This window comes from Vigna unguiculata, chromosome 9 (assembly GCF_004118075.2).
Source record: "Vigna unguiculata cultivar IT97K-499-35 chromosome 9, ASM411807v1, whole genome shotgun sequence".
NCBI lineage: Eukaryota > Viridiplantae > Streptophyta > Magnoliopsida > Fabales > Fabaceae > Vigna > Vigna unguiculata.
The window spans coordinates 32,245,991-32,267,852 of NC_040287.1; the positions used below are offsets into that span (position 1 = coordinate 32,245,991).

At 32.8% G+C, this 21,862-nt stretch overlaps 3 protein-coding genes across 5 annotated transcripts; 1 reads left to right on the top strand and 2 right to left on the bottom strand.

Moving 5' to 3' along the window:
• The first annotated feature begins 2,809 nt into the window (after positions 1-2,809).
• LOC114163841 (transcriptional corepressor SEUSS-like) lies at positions 2,810-10,796 on the top strand. Of its 3 annotated transcripts, XM_028048199.1 has the most exons (11): positions 2,810-3,162; positions 3,269-3,318; positions 3,905-4,984; positions 5,078-5,197; positions 5,488-5,536; positions 5,683-5,897; positions 6,015-6,083; positions 6,460-6,557; positions 7,456-7,549; positions 8,088-8,157; positions 9,558-10,796. In XM_028048199.1, the coding sequence occupies exons 3-11, from the start codon at positions 3,935-3,937 to the stop codon at positions 10,520-10,522; spliced, it is 2,730 nt and encodes a 909-aa protein (XP_027904000.1). In that variant the 5' UTR covers positions 2,810-3,162; positions 3,269-3,318; positions 3,905-3,934; the 3' UTR covers positions 10,523-10,796. The 3 variants fall into 3 exon arrangements, with proteins under 3 accessions (XP_027904000.1, XP_027903998.1, XP_027903999.1); XM_028048197.1 differs by lacking the exon at positions 3,269-3,318 and having other exon boundaries at positions 3,610-4,984; XM_028048198.1 differs by lacking the exon at positions 3,269-3,318.
• Positions 10,797-10,899: 103 nt separating this feature from the next.
• Positions 10,900-12,560, bottom strand: LOC114163843 (thioredoxin M-type, chloroplastic-like). Its single transcript, XM_028048200.1, has 2 exons — positions 12,255-12,560; positions 10,900-11,513 (listed from the first exon to the last, which is right to left on the bottom strand). The coding sequence occupies exons 1-2, from the start codon at positions 12,469-12,471 to the stop codon at positions 11,194-11,196; spliced, it is 537 nt and encodes a 178-aa protein (XP_027904001.1). The 5' UTR covers positions 12,472-12,560; the 3' UTR covers positions 10,900-11,193.
• A 5,399-nt stretch (positions 12,561-17,959) lies between these two features.
• Positions 17,960-21,568, bottom strand: LOC114163362 (scarecrow-like protein 1). The gene is made up of 3 exons (XM_028047631.1): positions 21,290-21,568; positions 20,023-20,094; positions 17,960-19,904 (listed from the first exon to the last, which is right to left on the bottom strand). Exon 3 carries the CDS (start codon positions 19,895-19,897, stop codon positions 18,128-18,130), a length of 1,770 nt encoding a protein of 589 aa, XP_027903432.1. The 5' UTR covers positions 19,898-19,904; positions 20,023-20,094; positions 21,290-21,568; the 3' UTR covers positions 17,960-18,127.
• Positions 21,569-21,862: the final 294 nt, after the last annotated feature.

Here is a 21,862-nt window from a genome sequence, read left to right on the forward strand (position 1 = left end):
ATTATTTATAATATTATGAGTAACTAAGAGGATTTATACTCGGAAATCATGATTACTGTTAATACAATTATAGAAATTATTACACAGTTTGTGTTTGGATTGAAGAGTAAATTTCACGAAGTATAGATGGGTGAATTTGAGGAAAAAAGGAAAAAGAGAAGTGAGAATGAAGTTATTTAGATTAAGAGTATGTTTGGATTAGAAGATGAATTTGAAAGAGTAAATTTGAATTAATTTGATAGAAGAAAGAGGTGAAGTTAGAGTTGTTTGGATTAAGTAAAAAATTATGTGATTTAAATAAATTTGAGATGAAAAATTATGAAAATTTGTGTATGATATATTTAAAAAAATATTATAATGTGATAATATTAGATGTTTGTCAAATTATCCTTCAGTAAAATTGTGATATATATTATTATTATATTCATTATTATTATTTTATAATTTTATTCTAATTATTATAATTTTATTGTAATTAAGCCATAAACTAATTATATTTATTATATTTTTATTATCTTTATTAATAATATTTTAATTTTTGTATTATTGGAGAGTGTAGCGCTTCCTCCTTCGTCATTTTGTCTTCTCTATTACGGAGAAGCAACTTAGCCCCTCAACCAACAAGTTTTCTACAAGGGATTCCATGTAATTTGATGGAGCATCCACTTAAAAAATAAGATTAAAGTTGTCTAAATATTATTATACATGTAAAATTCATCACATTTCTTCTCACAGCTAGGGTCACAAACTACGATCCGCGTTTTTGCATCTGCTCTATCAAATAATTTTGTTTATTATTTTTTTTATCTTTTATATTTTGGATATCTTTTTATATTTTTAGATATCTATTGATATTTTGAATATATTTTAATATTTCTTTTCCACTTTTTCAATTATTAATAAAATTAGTTTATTAAAGAGAGGTCTATCACCATTGTAATCACTTTTTCACTTAATAAAATTAGTTTATTAATAAAATTCATTTATTAAAAAGATGATTCTCTCGGCTTATACCTCAAAATTATTATCAAAGACAATGATCTTTGCGGTGAATCTTTCTTTGTTTATCAATATGTTAGATATTGTGGCGGATTCTATTTTTGTCTTATTTCGCATTTTTTAATAGTCGACACTCATAAAAAATACAACCTAAAAGATTTGAGATGAAAACTTATAAAAATTAGTGAATGATGTGATATATTTAATAGATTAAAAAATGATTTAGTGTTAAGAATGAAATATTATTATTATTATTATTATATTTATTATTATTATATTTATTTTATTATTTATTACTAGTATTTATAATTATTTTTTATTAATGATATCATTATTTGTTTTATTATATTATTATTTGATTTAATATATTCTATTTGATTTTAATCAATTAGATTTATTTATTTAATAATTATAAGTTGGTTTTTAATATAAAAGTTATAAAAAGAACATACTTACCCCTCAAATCTTTCTATTGTTTTACGTAATTTGTTGTCTGGATTTTCTAACTTTCTTTTACATTTCTGCACTTATAAACTTTCCATTTGAAAAAAATAAACAAACTATAAGATATTTGATTAATAAATATTATTGAAAATATTTATATAACTTTTTACAAGCTAAAGGGTTATATGTTCTTTTTCAATTTTAATATTTTCCTGCATTGACTAATTTAATAAAAATAATATGATATTCTTTTAAACTTGGTTTTATTGTTCACCTAAATAATTTAGATATGAAAATTATTTTATATAAGAATATTGTTTACAAAATCATTATCATGAAAAATATTAACGTAAACACTTTATGTTTGAATTTTTATTATATTCTAAGTTAATGAGACACGCAAGTTGATTAAGTTAATATATAAGAACAGAAAGAGAATAGTAAAAAATAACTGAATGAACTATAAATATAAATATAAATATAATATAATATAATAAAGAAACAAAATAGAAGAGAAAAAAATATAACAATTTTATACAAAATATTTTAAAATAGAAGTTATTATAAAAAAATAGATAAAAAAATTATTTTTAAAAAATTTAATTAATAATTATATCTCTTATATTTTTACAATCTCTATAAAATTATAAAATTTTAACCGTTATAATGTTTTATATTATAATTATATGACTCGTAATATTTTATATCACAATATGACTTTTAAATTTTATATGTCTGTATCCCATTTAAATTTAAATTTGTATCAAATTTTTAATGATGTATATTTTAGTGAATGTTTAATATATATATATATATATATATATATATATATATATATATATATATATATAAACGTATACATTTTCAATTTTTAAAAGTTATATTTTCAAAATAAGTAAATCAAATGTAGAAAATGTTATTTTCCAATTTTATATCTTTTAAAAACTAAAATAATTCATCCTATTAATATTATAATATAAGTTAATTATTCTAAACTAAAATATAATTTATATTTTAAAATATTTAATACATTTTTCATTGTAATATAAGTTATATATTTAAAAATCTTTATTCATTGAAAAAAACTAATTAAGCTAATTACAGATTTTTGGTTAGGTGAAAGCAATCATCCACCTAATGGCACAAAGCATGACATACATTAAACCCGAGAGAGAATACCAAGGTAAAAAGAAGAACAAATGAAGGATATAAAGGTAATTTGACGTTGCACCTATGTGCTAGAGATAATGATGATGATACTGATGCACAAAGATATTGATGATGAGATAACATCATTATGAATGATGATCAACAGCATGGTGCATGTGCATAACGAGAGTGGAATGGTATTTGACTTCTTGTTTCGAGAGGAGGAGGAAGAGAGAGAAAGGGAATAGAAGGGAAAAGAAAGGACCAAAGAATGAAGAAAATTCAATCGGATCGAATACAATCTTGACGTCCGCAATGACCCTTTCTCTCTCTACATTTTCTCTCTCTAGAACACACGCCATGAAGCAGCAGCAGCAACAACAACAACAGTGCGTTTCACTGAGATTAAAGAAGATGCTGCTGCTTCTGCACTGAGAAAACCCTAGACACTTATACTGGATGCGAACTCGTAAATCCCAAGTGCAAAGTTCTACGCTTTTCCTTCATTCTCACTTTGTTGATCACTCACCGGATTCTGTCGCTGTTCAATTTCGCAAATTTCAACTCTCGGTGAGTCATGGCAACTGTTAACGTTACACTTTAGACGTTTGACCTTTTTGCCTATGTTTCTGTCCCTGTTTTTCTTAATACTGCGCCCCATTTGTCTCATTTGTAGCTCTGGATCGCTGATTCGCTTAAGCTAAGCTTCGATCGGCTGCTATTTTTGTAACTACTTTGATGAAGTTTATGCTTTACACTTTTTCCCCCTTTTTTCAATTAAGCTTGGACTTTTAAAAAATGGTAATTCTTCGGGTTTTATTGATTTTGGTGTGAGATGTGTGCTAATTTGATTGATTTTTTTTCCTTTAATTTATAAAGTTTCTTTTGTTTTAGTGTTTAGTGTGATAATATTGTGTGTTGAAATTTTGGGGCCTTGTTTTTTGTTAATGGTTTTTCTTGGGTATTATTGTGTGCACTGATGGATGGGTTGGATCTGAGAAGTCATGTGTTGTACAGAGATTCATGCGAGAGCTGTTTGGAGGTTGCTCCTTTAAGGGAGGTAGCGCAATTGTAATGTTCAGAATCAAAGAATGTTTCTTGGTTTTGGTTTTCTTTGGTGTATGGCTTGTGTTTGGTAAAACTCAGCACCACGTACTTCTGTTGGATCACAGAGAAGACTTTTGCCTTGAACTCGGGGTTGAAGTAGTACTTTCTGGGTTGAGCGTTGTGAACGTGCCCAGTTTCTCACAAGCTGTTGTGTAATTGTACTTTGTTGAACTTGTGTTTTAAGTAACTTAGTTGTTATGCTTAGGTGATTGCTTGAAGGCCGTGACATTGAAAGATGGTGCCTCCGGGGCCACCCACTCCCATTGGTGGTGCCCAGTCTGTTTCACCCTCTCTTTTAAGATCAAATTCTGGAATGCTAGGAGCTCAAGGGGGTCCCATGCCGTCGCAGACATCTTTCCCTTCACTTGTGTCGCCGCGTACTCAGTTCAACAACATGAACATTCTAGGAAATATGTCCAATGTGACTTCCATCCTGAATCAAACTTTCCCAAATGGAGCTCCGAATCCTGGGCTATCTGGTCCAGGAAGTAGCCAACGTGGAGCAATTGATACCGGAGCTGAAACAGATCCACTCTCCACTGTTGGTAATGGAATGAGCTTCAATAATTCTTCTTCCACGTTTGTACAGTCAAATATAGTAAATGCTGCTTCCTCTGGTCAAGGTCAGGGTCAACAATTTTCAAACCCTTCTAGTAACCAGATGTTGCCTGATCAACAACATTCCCAACAGCTTGAACAGCAAAATTTCCAACACAGTCAGCAGTCAATGCAACAGTTCTCTGGTCCTCTAAATACACAGCAGCTGCCTCCGCAGCAACATTTTCAATCAATTCGAGGAGGTATAGGTGGCATGGGACCTGTAAAGCTAGAGCCCCAGGTAAGCAACGATCAACTTGGACAGCAGCAGCAGCCGTTGCAATCTTTAAGGAGCCTTTCTTCAGTTAAATTGGAGCCACAACAAATGCAGACGATGAGAACACTGGGGCCTGTTAAAATGGAGCCTCAGCATTCTGATCAACCATTATTTTTGCAGCAGCAACAACAACAGCAACAACAGCAACAACAATTCCTCCACATGTCAAGTCAATCATCCCAGGCTGCTGCTGCCCAGATCAATCTTTTGCGCCAGCACAGGCTTTTACAGTTACAACAACAACACCAGCAGCAACAACTCTTGAAGGCGATGCCTCAGCAACGGTCCCAGCTACCACAGCAATTTCAACAGCAGAACATGCTAATGAGATCTGTGAAACCAGCTTATGAACCCGGAATGTGTGCTAGGCGGCTGACACATTACATGTATCAGCAACAACATAGACCTGAAGTAAGAACCAACTATGATCCTATGTATTGATCATATTCTATTTGTGCATATCATATGTCTTATTAGAGATATTTTCAATTTGATTTCATGCAGGATAACAATATTGAGTTCTGGAGAAAGTTTGTTGCTGAGTATTTTGCTCCTAATGCCAAGAAGAAATGGTGTGTTTCTATGTATGGAAGTGGAAGACAAACAACTGGAGTTTTCCCTCAGGTATGTTCGTAGAGAAAACCTTATAAATCAAATTGTTTGTCTTATTAATTCGTAGTCCTGTATAGCCCTATCTACGTTTATGAATTAATCATTTGATTGCATGATTGATTGTACATTTATCGTGATTTTGTTGTCATGATTTCCATATAATGTCTCTTTAGGACTTCAGTAACAAATTGCTTTGAATGTTGCAATGGCTAGATTCTGGAATTGAAGGAACCAAATATAGTAGTTTCATTGTTGCCAAGTGTCAGTTTAACGTTACAGATGAATTCTTTAAATATTTTCAGGATGTATGGCACTGCGAAATATGTAATCGCAAGCCTGGACGTGGTTTTGGTAAGTTTTCGTTTTTGAGGTTATTTTTCTTGTATATCCCTGTTCAGTCTACTTTTTGGTTCTTTTCTGTTTGAATGTTACCATCTTAAAATATGTGAAGTTCTTATTGCCTTTCTGAAAGGTCATTCTTTTTTTTTTTTTTCCAGAAGCCACTGTTGAGGTTCTTCCCCGACTTTTCAAGATAAAGTATGAAAGCGGTACTTTGGAAGAACTGCTTTATGTTGACATGCCTCGTGAATATCATAATTCGTCTGGTCAGATTGTTCTAGATTATGCTAAAGCAATACAAGAAAGCGTTTTTGAGCAACTTCGTGTTGTTCGTGATGGTCAACTTCGAATAGTTTTCTCTCCAGACCTGAAGGTTATATATAGAAATATTAACATTAAAATAATTTAATAGCTTATTTGTGATTGTCATTATTGATTTTCTTTATATGAAAGACAGATTAATGTTTCATGTTTGTTATTTCATTTGCAGATTTGTTCTTGGGAATTTTGTGCTCAGCGCCATGAAGAGCTCATACCCAGGAGATTGTTAATACCACAGGTTGCCATTAAATGCATTCTGACGGGACTTTGTATTTACAACTATTAGACCATCTGTGTATTTAAATAGACAAACATACTTTGCTGATTGATGTTGATTAATGAGCCCATTTACTCTTTGTTGGTTTTTATTAGTCTTGATAAATTTTTTCCCGTTACTGTAGGTGTGCAGTTAGTTTTCAGATTGACATTTGATGATATCTATGCTGTGGTCTATGGGTTCCCAGTCTTGTTGCTAGTAGTATGATTATTATTTGTTAGGAATGCCTTTTGTAATGCTGTAGAAATTGACAGAATAGCTCTTTGGTATGCATTTAGATATTATACATTATGGTATTTTCTTATCTTATTATTATTATTATTATTATGATATACAGGTTAGCCAGCTTGGAGCAGTTGCACAGAAATACCAGGCTTTTACTCAAAATGCAACACCAAATATATCTGTTCCAGAATTACAAAATAACTGCAATTTGTAAGTCAATTTTCCCATTAACCTTTTTGTTAATTATTGTGTCTTTTATTAATTTTTATTGAAAACTTAATAATTTTTTGTTTTAATTATCTTGTACCTTTCTTATTGCAAGACCATGGAATGGGGACATGACATACTTTCTTTACCCTTCTGAATTCAATTCATATAATGTTTGGCCGTGCTTATCTACATAGCCAACTCTAACTGGAGTTGCTTCTGCTGTTTTTACAAATAAGAATCTGTTCTTTTTAGATTGCAACACTATCGGAGCTCATTGAGTTGGACTCCTTATGTAAGAACATTTCTTACATAAGGACTGTGTTCTTGTCATAAAAAACATTGTTTTTAGTTTCAGATTCAACATAAGAAAATAGCTATAGTTTACCTTCTCCGTTGGAGTCTCATTGATGACCTTCTCTGTCAGCTTCTTCTGTGTTTGTGAAGCAGTGTTGTCAGGATTGTGATTAAAATCTTGAATTTGCTTGATTTGGCAATCTTGCTTCCTGTTAACATGCTGGATTTGAGTAAGATCATGAGGTTGTAGGATGTAAACAACAACCAAATAGGATTGGAATGAAGTGGTATAATTGGTTCTCTCTGGTATTGCCAGCTCTGTTTTTTGGGTTGGGCTACGTGACCTGGTTTTCCTCAAGTTTGTTTTAATGGATTTTTTTGTTGTCCTAATTTGATAATTTCTGCTTCTCCCCCTTTTTAGATCCGCACAAATTGTATCTATCTTTTAGCTCTACCCATCATCGATCCTCTGTCTCTTGTCCACTGTCTATAATTTAAATTACACTTGTCCTTTTACTTGACCTCTTTTTGTCTTAATTAGGTTTTACTTTTCATGTAAGTTTGTTTTCTTTTCTTTTAATATTTTTATACACTTCTTTTCCAGGTTTGTTGCATCAGCCCGTCAGTTGGCTAAAGCCTTAGAAGTACCATTGGTTAATGATTTAGGATACACAAAGAGATATGTGCGCTGCCTACAGGTAGTGTTTTAAGACATTGCTTACCCCCTGTATTTTTAGTGTTTAATTTCAATATATATGTTATTGTGAGAAATTGTGTATTTATTTCCTTTTAATGTTTCAAATTGCATTTGGTTTCTTTTTCTGGATCTACTGTGTCTTTTTGTGTTACCATCATATCCCTGACTGTTGAATTTGTGAACAGAACAACCCATTTTCCCTTGGTTGTTGTGATAGAGAAGCCTTGGTTTTTTTTTTTCTTTCTCTCAGTGTGACTGCAAATATTGGTTTGTGTTAATGTTTTAATAAGATCTCCCGAGAGATGAGTTGCGGCCCAGTAATCACTGGTTGGTTCATGTTTGATTGTGCATTTAGAATTTTATAGATAAACAGACTTCTGGAAGAGTGATTATCAAGGGCTAAATTCAGTATTTGCAAGAGAATAAATGATACATTAATCAGAAAATTGAGTTTCATTTCTATAATAATCTCCAATGAACTCTATTCGTACAGAGTGAATACAAAAAACTTAGTTTATTGTTTCTTGTTTATACTGCAGATATCAGAAGTTGTAAATAGTATGAAAGACTTGATAGATTACAGCAGGGAAACTGAGACTGGACCTATGGGTAAGTCAACAATTTACTTGTTTATTTCCCATTTTTAAGCCTGGACACAAATGTGTGTCCGTAAATAATCCTTTATTTTGAGAAGAGAACTCTGTTCCTTGCACTGTTGTAATTTTGGTTTTACCATTTATATTTTCCAATTAAAAAATTGCATTGTGTAGAAATTGTAAGTCTTGTGATGCATTAAATTTCCTACTTGACCTTTATACATTACAGTTTAGAATTGTGTTTTGGATATCATTTTTTGTCTCAACATAGTCCACTTGATTGATATTTGAGGAGCATGCATCAACCTTTCTAAGCTGCGCCTGGTAATGGAATCAATTCCAGATGAAGTTTCCTTCTGACAAAAAGGGTTGTTGAAGATACAACGATAGAGGATTGATTGTTCATGATCTGGTTAAGAGGTGGTCCTGGGGATTCAAGTTGTAAATGTGTAGCTGTACTTGAAAAGCCTACTGATAACTGTTGTTAAATGTTAGGGTCTGTCTCTGGATTTTAGGGATAGTGGAGGAAACTTTTGTGGAAGATTGATATAAGTTTCAGTGTTTGGTTTGGAAGTATGTGAGATGGAATAAATTCTTCTCGAGCCTGCACGAAGTTTACCTTTTATGGTCAAGACAGAAAGAAATAGCAATTTAATTTCTGTATACTCTGCCGGACTGATTTATGCATATAGAGAAATTGCAACGTAGTCCCTCTTGTTATTTTGCTTTGGAATCTGGCTTGGAGATGTTGTTGGTATGATAATAATGATAAATATATGTTGAAGGGGGTCAAGAGTGGATAATTGGAGTTCACCTCGTAAAGATTATTTGTTTGAGTTTACCATTAGGCTATTTCAGCTTGAGATTCGAGACTGTTATTTTTGAGGAAAGACTTTTCCTTTTGTTAGCTGTTTTACTTTGTTCTTGAATCCTGTTTCTGTATCTTGGTATTGATGTCTCTGACTTCCTAACATTAAGATATCCTTGTGTTGATTTTGGGGGGCACAGACATGTAAGATACACACACCCATTTAATATTTTCAGACAGGAAGTTTGGTAGGTTTGAGGTCATGATACTGATGAAGTTGACTGAATTCTTGACTTCGTGCTTTTTTGCCCGAAGCATTGAACCATTTTTGTTTAAGATGACATTGATTATATGAAACTAATTTTGCAGTGACATCTTTCTTTGATCCTTGCACCTAATTGGAAAATGAGTTCTAACTCTTTTCCATTATTGTTCTGTAATTTTTTCTTCATTTAATTGGACGAAAGTTTACGTCTTTGAGATAACTTGCATCTTGTTTTCTAAAAATCTTATTAATATTTTGTTTTCTTAATAATTATTTCCAGTTGTTTGATCATGATAATAGGTATAATGAAATTTCTTTGTATTATTTTTCCATCTCTCAGATAGCTTGGCAAAATTCCCTCGGAGAACAAATGGTTCATCTGGACCTCGTGGTCAAGCACAACAGCACGAAGAACAATTACAGCAGCAGCAACAACAACAAATGGTGTCCCATAATTCAAATGGTGATCAAAACTCAGTACAAGCTGCTGCGATGCAAATTGCTTCTACCAATGGTATGGTCAGTGTGAATAACAATGTCAATTCAGCATCCACATCAACCACCACAAGTACTATCGTTGGACTTCTCCACCAGAATTCAATGAATTCTAGACAACAAAATTCAATGAACAATGCAAGTAGTCCATATGGAGGCAGTTCCGTTCAGATTCCATCCCCAGGTTCATCCAATACAGTGCCACAGGCCCAGCCAAACTCATCCCCTTTTCAATCACCAACGCCATCTTCTAACAACCCGCCACAAACATCTCACCCTACTTTAACATCTGGCAATCACATGAGTACAACTAACTCAGCAGCTAATATTTCCATGCAACAGCAGCAGCCATCTATTTCTGGTGATCCTGACCCTAGTGATACTCAAAGCTCAGTCCAGAAAATCATACATGAAATGATGATGTCCTCTCAGATTAACGGCACAGGAGGAATGATCGGTGTTGGTTCTCTTGGAAATGATGTGAAAAATGTAAATGGTATTCTGCCAGTGGGTGCCAATACAGGGCTCAATGGTGGCAATGGCTTGATGGGTAATGGGTCAATGAACAGTAATTCAGGCGTTGGGGTTGGTAATTACGGCACAATGGGTCTTGGTCAATCCCCTATGCCTAATGGAATGAGAGCTGCTGTGGTGAATAATTCAATCATGAATGGAAGGGGAGGAATGGCATCTCTTGCTCGGGATCAAGCTATGAATCATCAACAGGATTTGTCAAACCAACTACTTAGTGGGCTAGGGGCAGTAAATGGTTTTAATAATCTTCAATTTGATTGGAAACCTTCTCCTTGAGAGCCTCTTTGTAGATGGTATGGGTGTTGTGGTTCTTGAAAGCTTCTCATGCAACATGGGCAATGGTATTGCCATCAGCCCCCGATGATGGCAGAGTATTTGGGTTGGGTTGGGTTGGGTAGTGATAGGGCGTAGGCCACTGTGCCAATATATGATTTTATATATAAGAAATGAAAATTTGTTGGCTGGTTGTGTGGCTGATGGGGCTCATTTTTCTTGTGAATTCAAGTGTAACGTTTTTTATTAATATTTCTTACGAGCTTTCACAAACTCATCCTTGATATACGCACACACTTGAGGAAGGTGACAAGTTTTGGGATTCAAAAAGCAGCTGGTTGTTGGGGGAATTGTAAATTATTGTCCCAAGCAATGATCAATTTGAAGTTCCTAAGCACGGGGAAGTAATCAACATTCAAACATCGAATGAGGTCTGTTTATCCAATGTAACCTTTACAAAATGAAAAAAAAGAGTACAAGTATTACTTGAAAGTGTCATGCCACTGATGAAAAGATGGTTCTTGAACATATAAACAGACACTATCTATTGCCTTATATGGCAGGGAAAAAAAATGAAAGAGAATGAAATTTGCAATGTGACTATCATCACTTCTCCCTTTACAGTCCTTTCATTTTTGACATTGTAATGCTTGCCATTATTTGTCACTCCCAGCTTATGAATCAATGTATTTTTCAATTGTCGCTGACAGTGTAGACTTGGGAACTGCACCAATTATGCTTTCTTTTTTCTCTCCATTCTTGAAGAACAGAACTGTTGGTATGCTTCTGATGCCGTACTGAGTTGCTATGTTTGGGGAGTCATCTGTGTTAAGCTTGTAGCATGCAATTTTGTCACCATATTGCTTCGCTAACTCATCGATAACAGGTGCTATCATCCTGCACGGACCACACCATGGTGCCCAAAATTCTACCAGAACAGGGGTTTCATTGGCTATCACAAGTGTTCCCCAGCTTGAGTCAGTCACCACTTTCACTGCCATGTTTGAGTACATGTATTATTTCATTATACAAAACAGCACAAAGAGAATCACTTAATTAGAGCTTCCACCTAAAAGCTTTCTTACGCCCTTTGGGAAAACTAATTCAGAAATCGGTACAAGCAAACTTATACATCGATTTCAAGATGAAATTGGAAAATCAATCTGCTACTTCATGCCAGTATATAAAGTTCTAGTTCTGGAGCTCTTCATAAAGCACCTGGCACTAGTTTTAACAATGCCAAGTCTAATTAGCCCAACCATAAAACATAGACAATTCTTTAACATTCTTTCCAATTGAAGTCTATTAAACGTTAGAAATTATAGAATACTAAGGGAGATTCATTACGACACCTACAAATTTCACAATATCTCGTAAATTGTAATCTACAATAAATATTTCAAAACATGTTAAAAATTGTACTGTTAATGTTTGAGTAAAGAATAATTCTAACTCCTCTAACACCTTGTTATAAAATATTGAAATGCATTTTAAACATTCAAAACATTGAAAACAGGGTACTGCAACTCCTAGGAGAATTCGCACTTGTAGGTGATATAGCATAGCTCTTTTATTAAACATCTTCTAAGGTTCTTTCGGAAACTAGACTATCCAATTTAACACATGCTGAAATTCCTAACACGAATTCAAATGGAAAAGCATGTAAAAGGATGGTTACTCAGTACAATTCAATAGATAGAAAGGCTCAAAGCTTGCATCTGGGATAATCACTTACCTTCATTTACCGCTTCACGAGCATTACAAACAAAACGGGATTTTCGGTAGGTTGAATAGAGAGATTGGTATGAGAGTTTTGTGTTTGGCATGGATTTCTTGAAACCTCTGTGAGTTGGGAAAACCAGCTTTTCCCTTGAAGTTGGAAAACACGGAGAAAGGCATTGGGGTGTGGCTGTGCGCACTGTGGTTACTCCTAAACACTTCTCCAGAGCCATGCTAGCTACCAACGTGCTTTTCTCTAAACTTTGTTAGAAAATACACTCCTTCCTGAACTTGTGGATAAGCTTTTCGACTTTTCGGGTTGATTATGTACTATCTATCTCCGTGTGTGGATATTATTACAAGATTGTGAGGTTCTAAGAAGGCTCAAATTCATGTGGATGTCATTTTTGTTTTCAATAAACTTTTTCTCCCACTAAAAGCTACAAATTCTTCAAAAAACTCAGGACTGCATTACCATCAAACTACCCAAAAGGAGAATAAACAGTAATTAACACCCAATTTTTTTTCGTCTGCGAGATACATAAACTTATAATTAATACGGTTTTTTTAATTTTTAATTCGCTTTTTCTAATGTTTTAAGGCCTTTTTATATCATTAAGTGGTAGATAACTATTATGTTATTTTTTTTTATCAAAATTATAGGAATTGATAACTTATTCTCTCTCTAATGCAAATAAAATTGAAAACGAGTGACATTTTTAGGAATTTTTGTTGTTGGATAAATAGTAATCTAGAATTGATGTCATATGAGCTCCATAAGATCATGTGGTTGTGAAAAGAATTGGAGGAATACAAGGTCAGAACTGGATTCAAGCAATCCACTTTTTCACTCATATTATTCAGAAACAGTAAACATCCTTATCAAGCTCCCATCATACACCATCTTTCGATTATATTTGTAAAATTTGGATTCTTTGATTAGTGAAATACATTTAATATATATGTGTAAAATATAATAATTTTATTTATGGATCGAATAAGTTTTTGTCTCTAAATTTGAACGTAAAATTAGTAGTTTATTTTTTATATAAATTTTAAAATATTTTAATCTTAACCTTACAAAATTAGATGAATATAATTATTCTAATTTAATAATATTAATTTGTTTGGATTTATTAAATAATTTTCTAAATTAATATTTAAGTCAGAACATATAATACGTTATAAATAATTCAAAATATTATTTTAAAAGACATAAAAAAATTTAAAGGTTGTATCCATTTGTTTTCGAAGTTAAAGATTAAAATTTATTAAAGTTTAGTATAGAAAATATTTTCAACTTTTGCGTTCAAGAACTAAAATGATATTTTACTATTTTTTTAATATATCAAATTCAATATTTTAAAATTATAATAAAAAATAACAAAAAAAAAAAGAAAATAGAATTTTTTTTTTCTATTTTGTACGTACCACAATCACATATGGATCATATCATCTCTACCATTGCTAACTATACGGTATATCTAATAAGTCATATCATTTAGGAGTTGAGGTCAAGTGCAGTTTAAATATTTTTTTTTTCTCTTCACCTTCCGAAACGTCTTTTAAGAATAAAACCGTGACAAAGTTTCACGTTCTAAAGCGAACAATACTTTAAAAAAGCGGTCGTCGTTCCTAAGAATGGAATGAATTTCTTTTTTCATCACTAATATATTCATATTAATAAGTAAATTGATAATGTTATTGGTAACATATTAATATTTTAATAGTTGACGATATATTGATATATGTTTAATTTTCAAAATTTAAGAAAAAAATGTCACATATAAAATCAAAGTGAAGTCTATTAATAATTAAAGACAATCCAATAAGATATATTTTAAGATTTAGTTGATTATATGCCCTCGTACTTGTGTCAACGTTTTAATCTTTTTATATTACATAAAAATGTTTGAATAATGATTGATTTTAATAATAAAAAATAATTAATCATTATAATAGATAATTTAGATATTAATTTATAAACTAAAAATTATTAATAACTAATTTAAAAAATTATAATTTATATCTAAATTAGTAATTAAAATAATATTTATTATGGACTAATATTTAAATTAGTCATGACATTAATTATAAAGATTTTGATTAACAAAGAAATTGGTATCTAACTAGAAAATTGGTTTCTAAACATATTTTTAATCACTAAAATGAGTCATTATTTAAGAGTTTTATAGTATTATTTAAAAAATTTACGTTTTAATTATGGTAAGAATATCTCTTTTTATATCTTTTAATTCTTGTTAGTTCTCTGATAATATGAAACTGCTTCAGAGTTGGAGATATAAAGATGAAAATGTTAAAAGAACTCTAAGGTGTAGTTTTGAAGTATATATAAAAAAAATGTAACATGTATACAGAGAATAAATGATTATCTTAACCTATTTTGGACTTGCACTTTTGTCCTAATAGAAAAGGGATTATGAGCAAGAGAGAATAAGTTGCAATCTCAGAATTGTAGTCTTGATGGATACAAAAAGCAAATATCTGATATGTAGAAAAATGTTCATCTGATTCAAATTCTTAGTATGATTGTGACCAAACCACTGAACAAAGCAACATAATGTTGATGGTCCACAACATAACATGTGAACAATAATTTCTCATCAAATAAAATTACTTGCCAATAATTTGGCGCTCTTTAATCTTAAAAAAGGAAGGCTCTTTTTCTCATTTATGTTTATGAAAAACTCTCTTCCTGGGCAAACAAATTGGTGGTTGAAGGACCTTAACTCTTCTATGAGTGAACTCGTTCTTCAACAAATGTCCAACCCTTTTTTCCACAAGTTGTTATCCAAGCTGGACCAAGATGATAAATTCAATCAATTACAGTTTTGTTGATTTGTAATCTGAGACAGAGGCATATCTATCTATCTATATATTAATTATGTTGCAAAATAGTTAATCAAGTGTTAAAAAAATACATTAAATGGTTTAATACCAACCTACTGACATGAATTGTTTAGATTTATTAATTCAAGCAAATTACCTCTTTTTTTGTGTGATAACACATTACATACACAGGATGTTATCACTTTAAGTCAAAACATTAAAATAGTTTTTCTTTCCTTCTAAATTTGCTAACATGAGTATAATTTATAAAATAATGTATATAAGTGAATTCTGCTTTGAAATACGATTCATATATAAAAGGTTATGTTTTCACACCAACCTATAAATTTGTAACACGGCTTTAGGTAAGATAGTTATTGTTGTAGAGTTCATCTGGTTCATACACTTATCGAATAAACATTACATACAAACAAGAATATAAATTGTAATGGATGAAAAAGAATGAGAATTAAAACACCAGAAAAATTGAATAAGGTTTGATTAGAGTGATAATGAATTATAATTTATGTTCACCAATAAACTTGATTGAGAAAAAGTTTTGATTTTACATGGCCGAGTGGATATTTAGATTCTATAAAAAATTTTCTTCTCACTCTTTAGTCTTCAATCTGAGCTATTTTTTTTTTCGCTTTTAAGTACTCCGAAATGTGTATATGTTTGGATGTCGTCCTAATCCGAGATGAGGACGTGTATGCAAAATAAATTTCGACAATCAAATCAGGTATGTACATCAAATGATAATAACTATCGTAACGAATACGTAATTATTACTTCATAAACAATATTATTTATAGTTGATTTATGGACTTTTACCTTGTCAGGTTTAGATCGTTTTGGTAATTACCTATGTTAATCTAACTAAAAATTACAACTAAATCACTATTCCCTTAGTATAGTAAACCTCCCTCAACACTAAGTTAAAAGTCACCTCATACTTTACATAAGGTGCCTATGTATAGAGCTTAAGAGTAATTATTTAACTTAAGTCTTGTGAATCATGTCACGTATCATACAAAAAATGTGATGCTTGAAACATGTTTCGTTCTTTGCACATAGGACGTTTTGAATTCCAATACAGTGTCAACAAAATAAATCAAATATATATCGTATCAACAAAAATATCCAATTGATAATACAAATTTTAATTTACTAAATTCTAAAATTCGTCTATAAAATCGGACAATAATTTATCTTTACTAACAAAAAAAATTCATTTGTTACTAAAAAAATCTTGTAATTATATCACCATTAATAGGTAAAAATATACTTTTAAAATTTATAACTAAGATTTTTTAAAAATTACAAAATAAATTATCTTTCAATTAAATCCACTTTGATCAAATAGTTTCTAGTTAAATTGTACTAGGGCATTATTAACTTCGAAATCAATTTGTAGATGAATACATACATGGAAGTACAACTTCCTACTCAAAGATCTGATTTTAACCCATGAAAACTCAGAATTTTTCTTTTCTGGTTTCAGTCTTTTTATATTGGACTAGAATCTCCATTTTATCCTCGTTTCATCACATTCAGATTTGTTAGATTATTTAGTAAAGTGGTGATGTGTGGTTTTGGAACTTTATCATTGGATTTGGATTTATGTATATATAACTATATATTTGCATGGTTTGAACAACTGAATCAATATATCGACTATTGTATTTGGTAGGGACATTCTACCATATTTTCGGTAACTCACATTGATTTATTAAATTTGTCTTTTGATAATAAATTATAGTTCATGAGCCACTCATAATTTAAGTATGGATCGTGACATTTGGTGAAACATTTAAATGATACGATTTTTTTCCCTTCACAACTAACTTTTAATAGAGGACTCTACAAGAGCTTAAATGCTTATCATTTGAACCTTAAAATATTATAACTTTGAAAAACATTTAGTTTTGGGTATAGGGATCGAGCACCTAAACACTTAACTCTTTCTTTCTCTCTATTGTCTCTCCATTCTTACTCTCTCCTCCTACTTGGTGTTCTTTCTTCTTCCCATTCGGTTGTCCAAACGATCGGGGTACCTGTCAATTAGGTTCAAATGCTTAAGTTAGTTCAAATCTATTCGGATGACACTGTAATAAATGCGAAGTCAAAGTCCCTACCAACTTACCTTGGGGTTCTATTTATAGTTTTTTATATAGGCTCGTGATTAAGGTTTCCTTAACTGAGACCTAATTGCTTTTTAAACTTGATTACTGATCTGTTTTATTTTAACTACAAATCTTATCTTTTTAATCCGCCGCTTGACTGATGCTACCGAGTGTGCTTGCACCCAAATAGACGAATGAGAATGACAAATCATGTCAACTAGGTTGTCCGATCATAGCGAGCAACCTCCGACCGCTTGTTCTTGGACCGTTCGGTCGTGGCCTCCTTAATTCTACTCCGCATAAATTGTCACATCAACTAGTCACGACATCAAATTCCAACAGTTGGATGGTCTGTCCATAGCGAGCGGCCTTCGATCGCTTATCCTTAAACCGTTCGGTTAGGGATATTGATCGGTCCTACAATACACATTTAAAATAGGATGGCATGACTCATATGATAGGATAATTAAGTAGTAATTTGATGGTCCACCCTAACAAATAGCTTTAAAAAATGGGGGGTTTCAAGTAATTAAGTGCATATCTCATAGGAATTATGAGAAGACAAAAAAGGAGATTTTTTTTTTTACGGAAAGAACTAATAATATTTACAAAGTTAAATAAAAGTAAACACATTAGGTTATATCAGTTCATTTTTGTTTTTGAAAATTTTCAAATTAAAAAATAATTGTTACCTTTAAACATAAAGATCATCATTACTTTACACCTTTGTCCTCCTCCGCCCATGTTAGATAAAATGAAATTTTCGTTATTAGATTAAGATTGTAAGTTAGTGTACAAGTGGAGAAGCAAGCAAAGAGTAGAATAGAAACATCAGAAGTATTCTACACACTACACAAGCAAGCAAACACTACATTACCAGTACTAGAATAAGTGTGTCTACTAACATAGTTCATTATCTTGGTAACTTCCATGCCGAAGCAACGATCAAGTTTTTGTCTTCCCAACCAAAGTGAAGAGCATCCATTTCCTCCTTTATCTTGTACCTGTCACAATACATCACCTTAATGAGGTTTCGGATTTCATCAGTAACATTTGTGCTCATTGGAGATGAAGTGAAGCCAGCCATTGTGATCCTCGCTCGCCATTTTCCTGCCACTTCGTACCGTTCTATCCTATCCTCGCCCTCACATGCAACAACGTTGACAATGTCTCTGGCCAAGCACTGTCTTTCAACATTCATCCTGTCCTGGCTTTCTCTTGGAAGAGTAACATCAAGCGACTCAAACACAGCAGAGTAGTAATTGTAGGCTTCAACAAATCTAGGCAAGAAGGGGGTGGTGTTTGTGTTCACATCTTGCTCCACAACTGTCACAAGCTTTGGATTCAAGCTCTTCACCAACCGAAGAAGCTGGTCCCGTTCGTTCACGGTTGAAACACTCTCATCAGGCATGTGATGAAGCTGGAATGCAAAGTTCACCACAAGTGCTTCACCAGGACTACAGTTGAGCATTGATGGGGTCACAATGGAAGTCCTTGATGCCACTGCTCGGAACTCAAATGGTAAACCAAGTGCCTCTGCCAGTTTTTCTAGTCTTTGTCCTATGTTCTTGAGACCTCCAACAGTTCTCTGCACAGACTCTGGATCATCAACCCCTGTCAATCTAACATGTGGCTTACTTGACCTTGAAGCAAGTGTTTGGATTAGATTAATGTACTGGCTTCCTTGGTTGATGTCAAAGTCTATGATATGAATGTTCATGTCATCTTTCACTGCTTCTGTGATTGCATTGTTAGCAGCAATAAACCCAAATTTGAAACATGGGCAAACCTCAAACAGTATCTGCATGGCTGCTAGACGATCTGAAGAAGGTGGCTCCTTGCATCTCAGAGCTTTGTAAATACTTTTGCCAGATTCCGCTAGGCGAGCTGCAAGCCCCTCAACCATATAGGCGGCGATTCTTTGAGAAGGCTCTCCTTGAATTGACACCATCTGTCTGAGATTGTTTATCATGGATGATCCTTCCTCTTCGTTTCCTTCTGAAAGTGCAATAGCACATTCATAAAGCAGCTGTTTTGGGGTGTGAGAAATTTGTGATATTTCTTTGGTGCTGCTGATGCTGCTGATGCTGGAGTCTGAAGAAGAGTACTCCTTTGGTGAATCATGGAGGACCATATCCTGCATGGAATCCCACTCAGCAATGTCTGGATCAATTTCCATGCTTTGAACAGCCTCAAATATGTCTTCCTCCTCAGCCTCACTATCATCAAGCAATGCCCTCTCCAATGCTTGTAGTTTTAAACTCATTAGACCATCATTTTCACGGGAATCGAGGATTCCATTCTCCATCAAATCTGATCCAAAGTTTGCCTCATAAACATCGTGTGTCACTGTGGACATGAAAGAACAATCAAATGGGTTATTGGCAACCACAGAAGCTTCTGAACTGGCTGTAAGCTGGTAAGAAGAGGCTACATCAGGGGGGATTGAACTTCCAGAGATGCTGGAGTTCGATGGTTCTATCAGTTCTTCTGTTTGAGAGTCATGGAAGTACTTCTCATAACTCTCGCTGGAGTAAGAATCTGTGATGTAAATGCTCCTATGCTTATCAGGACCAAAAATTTGAGAGGACAAGCCTGGTCTAACATCGGTTCCCTTTAGTGAGAAGAACTTGGCATTTTTATACGGTGTGGGAGCTACATCAGCAGACCTAACTAATGACATGATTCGCCTGTTATACAATTCAAGTACAATTTTAGGCTTATAGAAACATGAATAATTAACCAGTAAAATTCTTTGAAATCTGTAGTAAATATAAGAACTATAAATATATATTTTTCCTTTCCCACCTTGAGAAATAGTACAGCAGGCAGAGTTGTTCAGTGATGTAATCTTGTTGAACCTTCTAGGATGACTGTAATCTGGTAAGAGAAACAAAAGGATATGAAAAAACAAATAAACAGGTGAACTTTCAGGTAGAAGAACTATCACTCTATGTTAATATGAAAATGAAAAAAAATACTAGAAACACTGGTGAGTTTTGTTGCCTCAGTCAACAGATATAGTAATAAAGGCATCATAAATCAGTTGGTTGATGATTCATCCTGCTGAAATTCACATAGTTTTTTTCTCTTCTGTAAAATTGAATTAGTCATATCAGTGTGGCCATGGAAAGAGGATTTGGTTGATTCTCGGATAAACCACCATGGTTGAAATTGTTCTGAATATTGTCCTACTCGGCCAACTACGAGAATGAATTTCAAATGTGTTTTTAAAAATAAGAGTTAGTTACTGGATCCAGTCAAACATGCGTTGACATGACAGGGGCCTCCTCTGTATTTGGAAAAGTAAAACAAACATTAAAAACCTCTTCTTTGCTTTATCATTTAAACTATGATCTTCGATCTGCAATCTGCAGATTCTAGAATCTGATCCACATACAAAAAACGCACTCTCGAAATCAAATCCAATGCTCTGGGAACATAAATGAAAAGAAAAAAAAAAATTGTTCGATGATTCTTCACACATTCAAATTGAAGGAAGAGATATGTGCCGTTTGCTCTTCCAACATGATATATGTTCCAGCCAGAAATCAAATTGAAATGAAATTCCTACTGCAAATACTAAGTAAGATGTTAATTATTAAGAGAAGGCTTTAAGTTCGGATAAAAGTGATAACCATGCACAAAACTCTCTTGATAGCATCTATATCTTTATTTGTCTTTAGCTTGGAGAATCACCAGCGTAAAAATTCACAGCATGTTTTGTAAGACAAAAACAAAAAGCCAATTCTTGTTTGAAATTGTAGCCCAATATAGAGTAGATAGATCAAGTGACAGTAACAGAGAAGACTTAACAAACCCTTTGGGACCAGATTGAATTTTAACAAATATCGTTTAAGAGGAAGAACTAAAGCCTTCTTTCACATTTTTTTGAAATCACATGCATGCATCACACTATAACACGTATCACCTGTTGCAGATTGAAATCAGTTTACAAGGACTGCAACAGATAGTACCATTCATCAGAAGGAGCAGTAAGTTGCAGTATTTAAAACACATCATATAGATTTTGTTGATGAAAATTAAGATGAATCACCACAGGGAGGAAGTGTACCTGTGGAATTAGAAACCAAGAAGCAGATGAGTATGAATCTCAGAACTGTGTTTAGAGAGAGAAGAGAGGTTAGAATAGGTCTTTGACTAGTGGCATAGAGATATAGCCAAGCCAAATAGCAATAACACAGTTTAAAAGTTTTCTAAAGAAGAAAGTTGGTGGATTAGGAGTTCAGGTTGGTAGAATCGCAACAAATAAGACAAATGCCAATATTAACGAGAGGGAATTTGAGAACATGTATATACTGTTAACTAACTGTTTAGAACCGAAGAAAAAACCTTTGAGTCTCATAATCATTGGACCAAAAATGGAAGTCAGTTAAGAGGAATTTAACAATCTTAATAGAAAAACACTGGAAATTACACTCCGTGTTTCTTTATGGATACGTTCAAATAATTTCAAAAAGAAAAAAAATCTTCTCTTTAAAAAGATATAAGCTACTAAAATCACTTAATAAGAAGTGTTTTTCATTTTAGTCATTTTTACTGTCATTCGTTGTTGATATCCGCGATTAATTATAGACTTTAAAAAACTGAACAAAGTTTAACATACACCTTTGGAGACTTTATATAA